Below are 15104 nucleotides of genomic sequence, written 5' to 3'. Positions count from 1 at the left end.
GTAGGGAGGCCTCCTGGCAGGTTCAGAAAATAGACCGATTGGAGCCTTTTTCTTTTCCTGAGAGCCAGGAAGCCGGTTTTCGGGGCGTCCCTAAAGACATTCCTCCCTGGTTTGGGAAAGTACGGAGAACAGAACCTTGACACCCCCTTCCTCAGCTTAAGCTGTGCAGGGGAACCTCCTCTTTATCAAGCCGTCGGTTTCAACCACAGGCAAGAGAACGCCCTCGGGGTGGGGTGGGAGAAGGGAGAAGCCGGCCGCCACTCGAAGCCCCGCCCCAGCCCTAGAGCTCAGGGCTCACGGTCCCTCCACCAGCCCGCCCCTCCCTCTGTGACCCCCCCCGCTCCGGAACGGCCTCCAGCGACCTGTTGGCATGGAGAGTCACGTGACGCGGCCAGCCGCGCACTCCTCTAGGCCCGGCCTCCTGTCGCGCCCGCCGGGCGGGTCCATCACGTAACGCGCCGGCGCCGCCCCGCTCTTCCCTCGCCCAGCGAGGGAGGGCGGGCATCGAAGAGGAAAGGGAAGGGAAAAGGGGCGGGAGAAGGGAGGAGAGGCGGTGCCCGAGTCACGTGGCCCGGGGGCAGCCCGGAAAGCTCCGAGGAGGAGCCTGGCGCCGCCATTTTCCTGCAGCTGCCTGTCCTTCTTGCTCTGCCGGACTCCAGCTGACCAAGGGAGGGGTGGGCTGAACTGAGGCGGGGGCAGGGGAGTGCCCGACCCCGTGCCCGACTCCGCGGGTGACAAGCCCGTTCTCTCTGGGCTGGGGGGCACCGTGCGGCCCTGAGCCCCGCCCCAGGCCGGCAGGCGGGGAAGGAGCCGGTGGGGGTAGGGGGTGCGGTGGGGGGTGGGAGCCTCCGGCGCTTGGGGTTCCCAGTCCCCGCCGGCTGCTGAACGGGAGGGGTAGCGGAGGAGCCGCAGAGATGTCTGGCCAGAGCTTGACGGACCGAATCACCGCCGCCCAGCACAGTGTCACCGGCTCCGCGGTATCCAAGACAGTATGCAAGGCAACGACCCACGAGATCATGGGGCCCAAAAAAAAGCACCTGGACTGTGAGTGAAGTCGACCGCGGACCCTCCACTCCCCGCCCCCTTGCGACCTTCTCCCATTATCTTTTCTTTCTCCTTTTCACCTGCCTTTTCCCTCCCTGCGTCTTTTTTGGCACGGCGGGTCCTGTGCTCGTTGGAGCTGGGTTCTTTTTGCTTCCATCACAGTTCTCTTTATGGCTTCCGTTCCCCCTGTTCCCTGTCTAAAAATCTTGACAAGCCACTCCCCTCCCGGTTCCTAGGAGACCCTTGCCCCCCTGCCCGGTGCGCCACCATACCCAGTGACACCCGACAAACTTGCCTCACCACCCAGCTTTTTCTTCCTACTGCAGCCGCTTTCTTTTCGTCCATCTCACCCGTCCTTTGCTGCCTAGTTGCCCTCGCTCTGTCTCTCCCCTCGCTCACCGTCTGAAGTCCCCATTGTTTCCCTATTAGCCGCCTTCGGGTTTCGGTAAACGCCCGGTTCTTTGGACCCGGATTCCTGTTCCTCCGCAGCCTTGAGAACTGCCCCCTTCCCTCTCCTAGCCTCTTCTCCCTTCTCTTCCCGGGTTTCTCTTCTCCCTTTCCTTACCCGTTTGGGTTGCCTTCTCGGTCGCTTAAGTTACTTTGTCCCATTTTAGATATCATAGCCAATACCCGACCTTTATCCTAGATTACTTTCTTCGTAGGAGTGAAAGTAAAAGGATTCATTTTGGTGTAGGGAAAGCTTTGTGGAAAGTTGTGATTTTTATTTGTCTCTGGTGGACTTTAATGAAACTCTATTGTCCATTTTTTGGCTGGGGTGAGTTGTGAATGTCAGACCCCACCCCCCCCCCGCGTTTCCCTCCACCCCCCACCCCCCCCAAATGGGGATATAGGGAAAAGGTTGACTGATACTGGTATCAGTTCCTGGAACTGTTAACTCTGGCGGTTTGAATTTAGAAGCTTGTGTGTGAAGCGTAGACTGTTGGAATTCAAAATAGATTAATAATCAAACTTAGCTACAAATAACATCTCTTAACAAGCTTCGGTAAACTGCTTTTTTTATTTACCTTATTTGCTCATGGTCAGTGATAATGCTTCATTCTGACTTCATGCTGATAATCTTTTGGGGGACTAGCTTTTCTTATACAACATAACGTTACTGCATTCACTATCTTGGATGTTAATAGAACTAACGCCTCCCAACTTTTTCCAAACCTGGAAGCCACCTATAATATCCTTTTTCTTTCCACTCTTACCTCAAGGCACACAGCTCAGTGGGTCACTCAAGCATTAACTCAACGGAGCTTTCACCTGAAACTTTTCAGAGAAAAATAAGGAAATTGGCACAATACTAAGTTTCCTCTATAAGTGACTACTGGAACGCATTTAGCCTGACTTACTTTCATCCTCCATGAATGTTACTTTGCTTTACTGTTTAAAGCAAGAGTGAGCATGTCCTGAAAGGGAGTTCTGTCAGGAGTTCTGTTTTGATTTCTCGTTTGGACTTTGGCCGTAAGGTTTTCACTTTAAAAACACTTGTGAAAATGTAAGTTAAGGATACTTTGCTTATGAAGTACTGTTAGAACAAGTTATTGATACAGACAGTCCCATTATTCAGTGTGGTTTGTTCCTTCGCTGCGGAAAAGTTAAAAAAAAAAAAAAGAAAATACTGCTTGATTCTCTGATACCCGATCTTGCCTGTTACTTTTAAACAATCGGTCGTGTATTTAGAGAATGGCAGAATATATTTAAATGCTGACACTTGTAAACAGAAATTCATTAAAATACATTGTGAAGCTGTGTAGTGACTTTTTGATTATCTACTATTTTTGCATAAACACGCCTACTATTTACTTTCCCTAGATGACTTCTTGGAAGCTAGGAATATTATGGTTTGCCTAGGCAGTTGGGTTAATTATTTTATTAGATTTTGTGGGGTGTGTGTGTGTGTGTGTGTGAAGAAACTATTTGTTACTGTGCGAACTATTTTTCTCCTCCTCGATTCAAAATTATAGCAAGAATAGAGCTTTTTTAAAGCCCTAAAATAAAGGCTTTTTGTCTTATTTCAAATAGCAGTTCTTTTGACACATTGCCAAAAAAGGCTGAAAATAGGTAAGTTAAGTTAGAAGGGTGATGATTGCTTGTGTTTATACAAATGATAGCCTTTTCTATTTTGATAGCAGCTACTGCAGATCCTAACTGGGATTAGGTTTAGAGGATAACCTCATTTTATAGTTGTTTTTTTTTTTAACTGTACCACTGCTGTCTCTATAAGTTCCTGACATTTTTAGAACGTGAATATTTCTGATAATGCTTGATTTTTTTAAAAAATCCATATAAATAAGGTGTTACTATTCTTATCTCTTTTTAACAAGGTTTTAAAATACAGTGATATCATTTTCCCTGTACTATTGTTTAAAATGCCCTGTTCTCACTAGTGAAATAGATTTAAGTCTGACCAGTGTGTGGTTCAAATACCTTCCTCTCACACACATTTTAACATGCTTTGAGAAAATTGAAAAGCTTCCATAGGCATTTGTTGGTCTTGGCACTATAAACTTTAGGTTTCAGTGTAGAGATTCATCACTTCAAGTAAATTTTCCTCTTTTAGGGACTTTTCTTTATGGTGGAGGCTTAGTTCCATTGCACTTTTTAATTTCCCTTGAAACTAAAGCCTACTTAGTTGAACCTAATGAAAATAATTTTAGTTTTTAAATGTCAATTTTTAAAGAAGATATGCTTAGGATTGTTGTTTTTCCTGTAGGCCCTGATAGCATGGAATAGGTTTCCTTTCCACATCAGGAAGTGATTATCATAATCCTTGAATTATGGTTTAATTCTTACTTCTTTGTGTATTTGTTTAAAAAGAACTTTTGCTTTGCCTGTAGGTGTCAGTGGATGATACTGTTAACTATTGTCCTTGGTATGAAGAGTTGTGAAACTTTAAACGTATGTGTAAAAATGAACATGATTTGCATTTAATATAAGGCCTCTAAATAGCTCCATTTAAAGAGAATACAGAATGCTTAAAAATCCATAATGATTAATGTATAGACAAAACACAATTTTTTTAATTTGTAAATTCTTAATGTAAAAAACATTCTTATCTGATTTGACAACCTGACTTATCTCTGCTGACTTTTCTTTTTTTTCTGACTTATCTTTAGTCATACTATTTTTTGATATGAATACCTAATTTTTCTTTTTACTATTCTTGTTTAATTTACTATTCTTGGGCATTTACATTGTGACATGTTTTGTTGAAATGTAATATTTATATTAATGGCTACAGTGACTTCCTTTTCTTATCCATATTTTTCTCAGTTAATTTCTAGAAATCTTCATTTCAACCACCGTCCTCCTTATATGCTGTAAAACAAGATAAGGATCAGTTGCTTATTAGGCATCTATTGTGAGCTTATCTCTGTGGTGGATACAGCCTGGGTATTTGTGTTGGTCTAGACCCTGTCTAATTTTAAGTATGGCAATGTTTTTTTTTAAAAGTAAGAATTTAGAAATGTTTTTAATATACAGAAGGTAGAATTTGTATTTGGGTTAGTGGTTCATATAACCATTGAAAAATATGTAAAAAATTTTGAAAAGTACCTGAATTAACTATCCTTTTAAGCAAATGTATTGATTAATGACATCCTATGGGTGCTTACTTTGCATATTGTGAAGAATATCTGGTAATGGGATCTGATTTGCAGTGAGGAAAACAGTAAATGGAGGATCTGTTCAAGATGTCTCTTATTTAGAAATAAAGTAACTGAAATTTCTGAAAGAATCTTGCTTTAAAGAAACAATTATTTTGTAGTTCAAGTGTGGGCTCGCTGTTCTTTCTCATAAGAATTAACCATATGATTTTATATTTTGACTTTTCCTTATTTGGCCTGTTCTGTTTCTTAATAGTCTTTAATAGTTCTGAAATACAGAAAATGGTATTGGAGTGATCAAAGTGGGAGTAATGGTAAGATTTGACTACATATGTCAAAGGCCCATGGCATATGATACAGTGTTTTTTCCTTCTTGCTATATATCTATGTTTCTCAATAGTATGTATTTTAAAGAGAGAAGCTCTAAGGAAAACTTGACATTCAGCTATTTTGGTAGCTGACTTATTTATAATTGGTAAATGAATTCTGAAATATCTCTGTAAATAGGCTTCACTAAATGGACTTATTTATTTCAAGAAATACTTAAAAGTTTATTTTAGGCATCTATTTTAAATCTTATAAACAATGCTTTTTATGTTTACTTTATTACATATTTTATGTATATGAATACTTTTTAACAGGTGTCTTTGAATTTAATTTAGAATGGGAGGTGAGAAGCAAAACACTTCATGTGAGGTGACTTAACATTTTTACTGGCTTTTTTCTCATTAGATTTTTGAAGCATTTGCATGAAATATTACAAGTTTAAAAATTGCAGTAGTTAAAAAATCCATTTTAATTAGTTCTTAGAATTGCTTTATTTTAAATAAAATTGTTTCTTTTGATCCTGATTATCATTTAGAATATTTAATGTGAAAGTTCACCATAATGCATAGAACGTAGCTTCTGTTCTGTTATTTTCTTTTCGTACCAGATTGTTGTTTCATTATTTCTCACTTCAAATCAAAGATGTTAGAAAAATAAACTTAAGTTTGTTGGCAAGAGGTTAGAGCCCTACCAAGAAGAAGGAGGGTTAGATTTTCAAATAAAGATTTAGTGTTAGCTCTTCCTGTTCTTTTGGTGGCTGAAGTGGCATTTCCGTTACTTTGTGTTTTGTCTCAGTATGTTCCCAGTTATACATTTCTCTAGAAAATTGAAATTTTGAATTTGACCTTTTAGAATTTTGTATGTTCATTGTGTATATGGTTCTTCTCTTGGAGAATTGTTCCTGGGCTGTTAGATTTGAGTAATGATTTTATTTTAAAAGGGAATTTTGATGAGCCTAAATCTTTCTATTAAAAATTATGTTCAGAGTTGTGATTTGACAGATTATCAGACTATGGAGGATTTCTCAAGTTATATTAGTATGTAGGTAGCGATACTTAAAGTAGGCATGCTCTTTGTACTGATGCCTAGGTTGATTTTATATTTAACAAACATTTTATTCTTATTTTGTATTGGGTACTGTACTAAATACTTTACATTTATGATTTGGTTATTCCTCTTAACAGCCTTGTGTGAGGGAGATTCTATTATTATTCCCAATTTACTGACAGGGAAAATAGAGCACTGAGAAGTTCAGTAATTTGCCCAAGGTCACACATACCCATCCAGAAGCTCTATGCTTTCATCTCAGCATGACTTTTTACCTAAATTCCTTTCTGTTCAAGACAATGAATAAACCATATTCATTTATTCATAACATAGGACTTTAAGCAAGAGATGTGACATGATCCTTTGATTATAGCATATAGTTAAATAGATTGGAAGGATTGTGTAGTGGTGGCAAAAAGAGTCTAACAGTAGTATCTAATATTTTTACCCATGGGCTTTGAAAGTCCTTTATGACTTGGGACTTGATTCATTTGTCCTCACTTTTTTTTTTTTCTTTCTTTTTTTTTTTTTTTCCTCCAAGATACTCCCTTTCAGCCAGGCAAGTTAGGTACCAATTTGCCAAAATAAATTCTTGACTCCCAAACCAGTAGCCTTTCCACATACCATTCCTTGGACACAAAATGTCTTCCTCATCCCTCCATCAAATAGATCCCTTCTTCCTTTTAAAGTTTGTTTAAACTAACTTGCTTTCATTAACACTTAACATTTAAAGTAGCCTCTTTTATAAAAACATTACTGAGTAACTCCCTCTGGACCCATCATTACAACATTGTTATCATCATCTAAAGTGTGTAATTTTGTTAAACTGTAGTTACTCTCATACATTTATATATATTTTGGGTTCATGTGTGTTTTCTCTATAGAATAGGAGTGGTTCTTTCTGTACTGTTCTGTATCTCCTCCTGAAGTACCTAGTGAGTGACCCTGTGTGTGCTCAGTAAATATTGAATGATATATATAATCTCCCTACAGAGCTCAGACCATTCCATGAACAATTTATGGACACGGCATAGAGATTTATTCAAGGAGACATTTAATAATTTTTTATGGTGGTTATCTTCATTGTAGTATATGATTACCTATTTATAAATTTATATATGAAGTTAATCAGTAGCATCGATAAAACATTTTTAAAAATGCTGTGTTTCATGGAATCCATAAGACATTCAGAGGGTCAGTTTTGGTTATATATTAGGTGTTTTTTTCAAAACATTGTTATAGCAAAAAAAAATTTTTTGGTTGCAGCTGCTCTATTTGAACACTATATTAGAATGAACATTTTTGTTGACATGGCTTTTGTCAAGGTTTGAAGCAGTATGTACCCCAGAAAAACTTGTTCTTAAATCTAATCCATTTACTGTGGGGATGAACCCATTGTAAGTAGGACCTTATGATGGGGTTGCTTAACTTAAAAGAACCTTTCAAGAGCCCACTTCAGTCAGGAAGGGTCTTAATCCTATTACCCGGGTCATTTATAAATGGAGTGAAATTCAGACAGACAGAAAAAGCCACAGGAAGGAAGAGGTTGGGCATTGATGAAACCTGGAAGAGAAGGAAGAGACCAGGAGATGTCACCATGTGCCTTGCCATGTGATAGAGGAGCCAAGGATTGCTGGCAGCCAGCTCCAAAATGCCACAGTCTTTGGGGAGAAAGCATTGCCTTGGTGATGTCTTGATTTGGACTTTCTTTTAGCTTCAAAAACCATAAGTTAATAAATGCCCATTGTTTAAGCCAACTTATTTCATACTATTTGCTTGAGTGGCCCATGGAAACTAAAACAGATTTGGGTACCAGAAGTGAGATGCCGCCATTGCAAATACCAAAACTGTAGAAACAGATTTGGAATTGGGTAATGAGTAGAGGCTTGAAAAATTGTGAGGTGCTTGGTAGAAAAGGCCTAGTTCACTTTGAAGAGACTGTTTATAGAAATATGGATGCTAAAAGTACTTTTGATGACACCTTAGAAGGAAATGACAGATGTGTTTTTGGAAACTTGAGGAAAGGTGAGCCTTGTTTTAAAGTGACAGTTAACTTGGAAAAATTGGGTTCTGATGTTGGATGGAAGGCAGAACTTGAGAGTAATGAACTTGGATATTTAGCTGAGATTTCCAAGCTAAGTGTGGGAAGTACAGCCTGATTTCTCCTTGCAGCTTATAGGAAAATGGGAGAGGAAAGGGATAAGGTGAGAACTGAACTTCTGGGCATAAAGAAACAAGAAATGGATGATTTGGAAAAATTTTGAGATTCCAGAAAGTGAGTCCCCAAAGAATAGTGCTCCATGTGATGGTTTAATTGAATCTGCAACCAATCAGTAATTTCCATGCAAGTCAGGATTGGAGGTGCAGTTATTTAGGAAAGATACTGTCTGACAGTTTCGACCCCTGTGAGCTACATGCAAGCTCAGCATGTTTTTTGTGTAATTTGTATGAATGGAACCACTGACAGCCTGGACTGAAAGGGACAGAGAAGGGACAAATTGAAGGAAGAATCACTTCAAGGGCAGAATTATGGAAGTTGAGGTCTGGACGGAAGACATCGTCCATGTGTGTGGTGAGAGGGAGTCTGCCCGGCACTTAGAGAGGGCAGGTCTTTGACCTCCTTGTTCAGGAAGAGTGCTGTCACCCCAGTGCTCGGAGAGGGTGATCCGGAGGGTAGAGTGTGGTGTTTTGAAACTGTATGTACCCCAGAAAAATATATTCTTAAATCTAATCCATTCCTGGGGGTGTGAACCATTGTAAAGAGGACTTTTTGATGAGATTATTTCAGTTCAGGCAGTGTGGCCCATCTCAGTCAGATGGGTCTTAATCCTATTACTGGAGTCTTTCATAAGTGTAGTGAAATTCAGACAGAGAAAAAGCCACAGGGTGGACTTTAATGGAACCTGAAAGAGAAGGGAGAGATCAGGAGATATTGCCATGTGCCTTGCCATGTGACTGGGGAGCCAAGGACTGCCAGCAACCAGCACCAGAATGCCACAGTCTTTGGGGGAGAAAGCATCACGTTGATGATACCTTGATTTGGACTTCCTTTTAGCCTCAAAACTTTAAGCCAATAAATTCCCATTGTTTAAGCCAGACCATTTCATGAGCAGCCTAGGAAACTAAAACAGTCTTGAAAGCTGGTAATGTAATTTGAAGAATTAAATGGGGGATCAGAAATAGATTTGAAATGTTTATCAGAACTGCTTCTTTGCACAACTCCAGGAGGTACCAGTCACATTATAGTCTATATGAACAGTGACTTCTAGAGTTTAACTGTGTGGTAGACTCATTTTAGATGTGAAGATAAAGGACAGGACAATTATCTGTTGCCAAATGCAAAAGAAAATCAGTGACTTTTGAGATGAGACTAGGATTGGGATGGTAGTGGTTGATAGTCCTGTAGGATCCCTGAATCTAGACCATCAGTTGATTCCAGGGGCCATTGGAAATTGCTGACAGTTTTCTCTAAACGCATGGAATTCTAGCAGTGGGTTTTAGGATTGTGCTGTTATTTATCGCTATAAACTTGTTATTTAAAAACATCCCAGGGGCCCAAATTGTACCCAAGGGGCATTTTTTCCAAGGTGTGGTTGAAGAAGCTAGGCATGCTTTCCAAACTTCTTCCTTCATTAAAGATTGAAGTGAAGTGACAGGATATACTGATGTACTTAATTGCTATGTTTTCATGTACATGTTTCTCCTGTTGTTGGGTGTCTTCAATTAGACTATAAATGCTTAGAACAAGGGCTTAGTGTGTGCATGTATGTTTAAAATTTTATGAGCTATTTGAGTTAGTTATCTTGTGGATGCTTAAGAACTACAAATGTACAATATTTTAAATATATCTCATATATGGAAATCTTAATGTTTCAAATATGTCCAAAAAGTAAAGCGTGGGGTGGTATTCACATTGGAGAGGATTGGCAGGCCTTTTTGATATATTACAGTTGTTCTCAGAAATTTGATTCATGCATCATATTGAATAATTTGAAATGTTAGCAGTTAACTAACTGAAGTTCATTTTAAAAGGAGGATTGTGCAGCAAGGCAGTTTTTTTTTTTTTGCAATTTAAAAAAATTGAGATATGATTCATATAACATGAAATTCCACCGCTTTAAAGTGTATAGTTTAGTGAGTTTTAGTATATCCACAATGTTGTTTTCAGCTATCACCACTATTAATTCTAGCACATTTCCATCACCCCAAAAAGAATCCTGTACCTGTCAGCAGTCACTCCCAAATCCCTCCTACCCCAAGAACCTAACAACCACAAATCTACATTCTCTTTTTATGGATTTGCATATTCTGGGCATTTCATATAAGTGGAATCATACAACATATGGTCTGGCTTCTTTCACTTTTGATTAATGTTTTCAAGGTTCAGCCATGTTATAACAAGTATCAGAATTTCATTCCTTTTTATGGCTGAATAATATTTCATTGTGCAGATACACCAGATTTTGTTTATCCATTCATCAACTGATGGGTATTTAGGCTGTTTCTACTTTTTTGGCTGTTATGAATAATGCTGCTGAGAACATTTGTTTACAAGTTTTGTGTGAACATATGTTCTGAATTCTCTAGGATATATACCTTAGAGTAGAATTGTTGGATCTTATGATAATTCTGTTTTACTTTTTGGGGAACCACCAGACTGTTTTCCACAGCGGCTGCACCATTTTACATCCCCACCAGCAATGTGTGTAGGCTCCTATTTCTCCAAATCCTTTCCAGCACGTATTTTTTTTTTCTTTAATTATAGCATCATAGTGGGTGGGAAGCGGTATCTCACTGTGATTTTGATATGCATTTTCCTAATGACAAATGATGTTGAACATCTTTTTATGAGTTTATTAACTATTTGTATATATTCTTTGTAAAAACATCTATCGAGATCCTTCGCCCATTTTTAATTGGGTTCTTTACGTGTTCTGGACACTAGAAGAGTTCTTTATATAATCTGGATACTAGGCTATTATTAGAAACATGATTTACAAATTTTTTTCCCATTCTCTGTATTGCCTTACCACTTTCTTGCTAATGTCTATTGATGCACCAAAGTTTTTACTTTTGAGGGAGTACAATTTATCTTTTGTTTCTTTGGTTGCTTATGCTTTTGATTAAGAATTTAAATGCAAAGTGTCTTTATTATCTGGTGATAATCAATGTGAATAAAAAAGGTTTGATAAATAAAAGTCAGTAAGATTGTTGGGGGAATGTTTGATCTATGTGATTTAACTATTGACATCCATGTATCTGCAAATGATACATTATCAGTCATTCTTACCTGTTTGTAAGGCTGGATCCTAAAGAACTCTACCAAACCAGGACTTTGTGTAGTCTTGTGGAAATTAACATACTCGTTTATTTAGTAATTACATACTGAGTGTCTTCCAAGTACCTGTGTTGAGATTATTGAAAAATCGAAACATGAAATTGCTGATCATGTCCTCAGTCTAGTAGGGAAGATGAAATACAAGGATAGCTGTATTACATGGCAATATGAATTAAGTACAAATCAAATGCCATTGAAATTCAGAGGAAAGAGATACTGCTTTTGATTAGGGGGAGAACTGGGCCTTAAATGATAAATAATAAGGAGCAATAGACATTTCAGATGGAGGAAAAATTTATATCAATATTTATATATTGATATAAATATCAATCAAACATTTATAGATTGATAGGCTGGAATTGTGTTTGGTGAACAAGGGGCCTGTTTGACTATAGAGGGTAAATGGAGTGTTTGAGGTCTGGGAGAGGAACATGTGTGTAATGAGAAATATGGTTTGAGCAATTGTCTGAGGCTACATTGTGGAGGGAGCTTGGATTGTAATCAAATGACCTTTAGATATATCTTATTGCCAGTTAGGTTTTGGCTACTGTAGGTAATGTTGGACTGCAATTAGAGCTGATTTTTCAAAATTGCACTTTATTTTCTGTTGCCAGTGTTAAAATAGGGAAGGCAAGGAGTTTTGCTGATCTTGAAGCTGAGTATGAGATTTTACTGCTTCAAACTTTTTATTTTAACTTAATTATTATAGACTGCATTAAAAGTGGCAATATCTGAGGTTTGGAGAATTCTGAATTCTAAATGAACAGGAATCGTTGAAAAATTCTTCTAAACAGAAATAGTGTATGCCTAAATTTGATCTAAAGTTAGGTTTTATTAAAGTTTAAGGAAACTTTTCAGTCTTCAGTATTGTACAAAACCTGATAAAAATCAGTTTAGTTAGGACATAATATGTATAATAGGGATAATAGATAAGATTTATGGAGTGCTTTCTGTCTTGAGCAGTTGACATTCATTAAACATTTAATCATTATAAAAACTTTTTGAGTAGCCTTATTATCTCTGTTGTATGGATACATAAATTGAGACACTGCTAGTAAGAGGAAATGGAGGATGAATTTAAATTTAAATGGCAATGAAGCCCCTTAACTGGAAGTCAGGCAGTGAGGGGGTGGGGGACTGTTATTTCACAGAGAACCTTTATGGAATAAACTATAGTTAGGAGAAAATCTTTGAGAAATACACTTTCTACAAATGTGTAAGATTACATTTGGAAACAGCAGCTTCCAGCTGTTTTTAGGGTAAATTGTTAATACACTTCTCAAGGAACAAGCTGTGAACTGAAATACGTGAGCTATGAACTAGAATATGGGGTCCTGGTCCCAGCTCCATGTGACATTAGGAAAATTTCTTACTTAAATTGCTTATATTTTAACTTGCCTCCTTGCTCTCTTATTCTGTGCAGCTATATTTATGCCCCTTTAGCTTTTTTTGTTTTTGGCTTGGTGCTTTGGAAATTTAAGATCAGGGACAATTTCTCCATGAGCATTCAATTCATTCTCCATCAGAGTATTCTGTTCCACCTTCCAGTATGTTATCATTACTGGGAAAAAAACAATTTGAACTTGCATATTTTACTATCATTGGTAAGGGAGAAGAGGTGGCATTGTTTTATGTGATTCTGTTTTAGGAGGAAATGACCAAGAAAAAATGGGAATTTTCTTCTACCTTTATGAAAAATATCTTAAAATATAAAAAATACTTGATAATAAAAACTTCCTACCAGCCTTTCCAGCCATGTCTCAAATACTTTTGTGAAATTTTCACTCCAGCCATCCAGGTTTATTGTACCCCCACATCTGTGCTGTCCTGTCTTTGTGAGTTTTTTTGGTGGTTGTTTTTTGCTCATATTTTGGAGAATATTCATATTGTTTCATCCTTGCAATCTGAATCATCTTTCATATATTCCTGGACTACCTCAAGTCTAAAATGTTTGTTGAATAAATAAAATAACACTCATTATGTAATTATGTGTTTTATGAAAGGGATGTACAGTGTACAATGAGAGCAATTATAAGAGCTCCAAACTTAGTCTAAAGAAGTATTTTTCAGCTGAGACCTGAAGGATGAAAGGAGTTAGCTGGGTGAAGAGGGAGAGAGGATTATTATATTTACTGTGATATGGAGTCTAGAAAGCCTGGAGACAGGTAGGAGCATGAAACTGAAAAGTCCAGCAAGTATGAGGTGCTACGCGGCTGGAGAGCTTTATAGGTCTGGCCTTATTTTAAGAGAGTCGAAAGTTTAATTGGAGGAGTGACATAAAGTTGTATTTTAGAAAGTTTTCTCTTACTGTACAATGGGGAATAATTGGAGGCATCAGGGATGGGTGAGAGGGGATCTAATTAGGGAGCTGTTGTGGTCAGAGATGGTAGTGCCTGTAGAGATGAAGATGGGAACCAGCTTCTTGTTTCCAACTTCTATTTGCTGTTGGCTCCCAGGCATTAATTCTTGGATGTTTTCCTTGACCTGAGGCAATTGTAAATTTAAGCAGGGGAGTAAAACTTATTGCCCACCTTTGACCAAAAAATGTTAACTGTCTTACCGTCCTTGTCCTTTCAGGTTTGCTCTATCTGGGCATGTAGGTTTGGACTGAATATCCTTGTTTGGTGAGGGAGGACAAGACCCTCCCACCCCCACCACACCCCCAGTTGGCTAATGAGCCATAGCTGGCAAGCTATGGGTAATCTTGAAACTAATTGTTGAATTGTTCTCTCATCCTTCTAAAGAAATGCTTTGTTTTTTCTTTTCTCTTCTCTTCTTTTTTCTCTTTTCTTCTCTTTTTTAGCTTTCATAGCATCCTTTGCATGTTTATCTCTCTTGAAAACAGGGACTCTATTTTATTCATGTTGGTATCCCCAGTACCCAGAATACAGTGTCTGGGGGATGAGAGTATCTTAGTAAATATGTAATATATCTTTGATGAAGATAGTAGACTTAGTGTATTGGGCTGGTGAATGAACAGTTTAGTCAACAGGTTTTGTTTTTTTTTTTTTTAATTGTTTTGTTTTTAAACATGAGGTTGTTCTTGAATAGATTTAACCCTTATCTTGAAAATATTCACGTATGATCTTGGTCTCTAGTTAGTTCATTTGATCAGTTCATAGTGTTTGAACCAGCATTCTGAATTTGTTACCTGAAAAAGGAAGGCGGAAGATGGTTCTTTTCTATGGTGACAGACTAAATGATCTACACTGGCTAATTGTATTTGTTGCCTATTTGTCATAGTTGAGATTGTTTGAGGGTGTATAATGGAGCAAAAACATATGCTCTACAGTGGTAACATCATCATTTTAAAATTATTTTGGTTAAGTGGTGAATTTATGGATGATTGTCTCCAACCTTATTTTTATCCTTTTTTAAATTGACTAGAACTATGGGACTTAGCATCATTGTTGTTGCAGCAATCCACAGTTTCATTTGCTTGTTGGAAGGACTGTGTTTCTTAAAGTATATGTATAATGTGTGTGTGTGTGTGTGTGGCGAATGGGGGTTGTATGTGTCTACTTACTGATTGTGCCAGTTTAGGTATATTATGTCCCTCCAAAAGCCATGTTTTCATCCAGTTTTGTGGGATATTTGGATTAGGTTGTTTCCATGGAGATGTGGCAACTCTGGGTGAGATCTTTTGATTATATTATTTCTGTCAAGATGTGGGCCCCACCCATTTAGGGTAGGTCTTAAGTAGATCACTGGAGTCCTTTAAAGAGAGCCCACAC

At 38.1% G+C, this 15104-nt stretch overlaps 1 protein-coding gene across 15 annotated transcripts in view; it reads left to right on the top strand.

Moving 5' to 3' along the window:
* Positions 1-816: 816 nt before the first annotated feature.
* Positions 817-15104, top strand: part of PICALM (phosphatidylinositol binding clathrin assembly protein) — a 147957-nt gene continuing 133669 nt past the window's right edge. For 7 of the 15 annotated variants that reach the window (XM_037840967.1, XM_037840965.1, XM_037840961.1 and 4 more), the window contains exon 1: positions 818-1044. In XM_037840967.1, coding sequence (XP_037696895.1) covers positions 915-1044 — 130 coding nt within the window. In that variant the 5' untranslated portion in view covers positions 818-914. Of the gene's footprint in view, positions 1045-15104 lie in introns of all 15 variants that reach the window. The other 8 variants (XM_037840966.1, XM_037840964.1, XM_037840959.1 and 5 more) reach the window with 2 other exon arrangements.

Source organism: Choloepus didactylus, chromosome 6, assembly GCF_015220235.1.
Source record: "Choloepus didactylus isolate mChoDid1 chromosome 6, mChoDid1.pri, whole genome shotgun sequence".
Taxonomy (NCBI): Eukaryota; Metazoa; Chordata; class Mammalia; order Pilosa; family Megalonychidae; genus Choloepus; species Choloepus didactylus.
The sequence above is the reverse complement of the archived record's forward strand: the minus strand, read 5'-3'. Positions and strand labels throughout refer to the sequence as shown.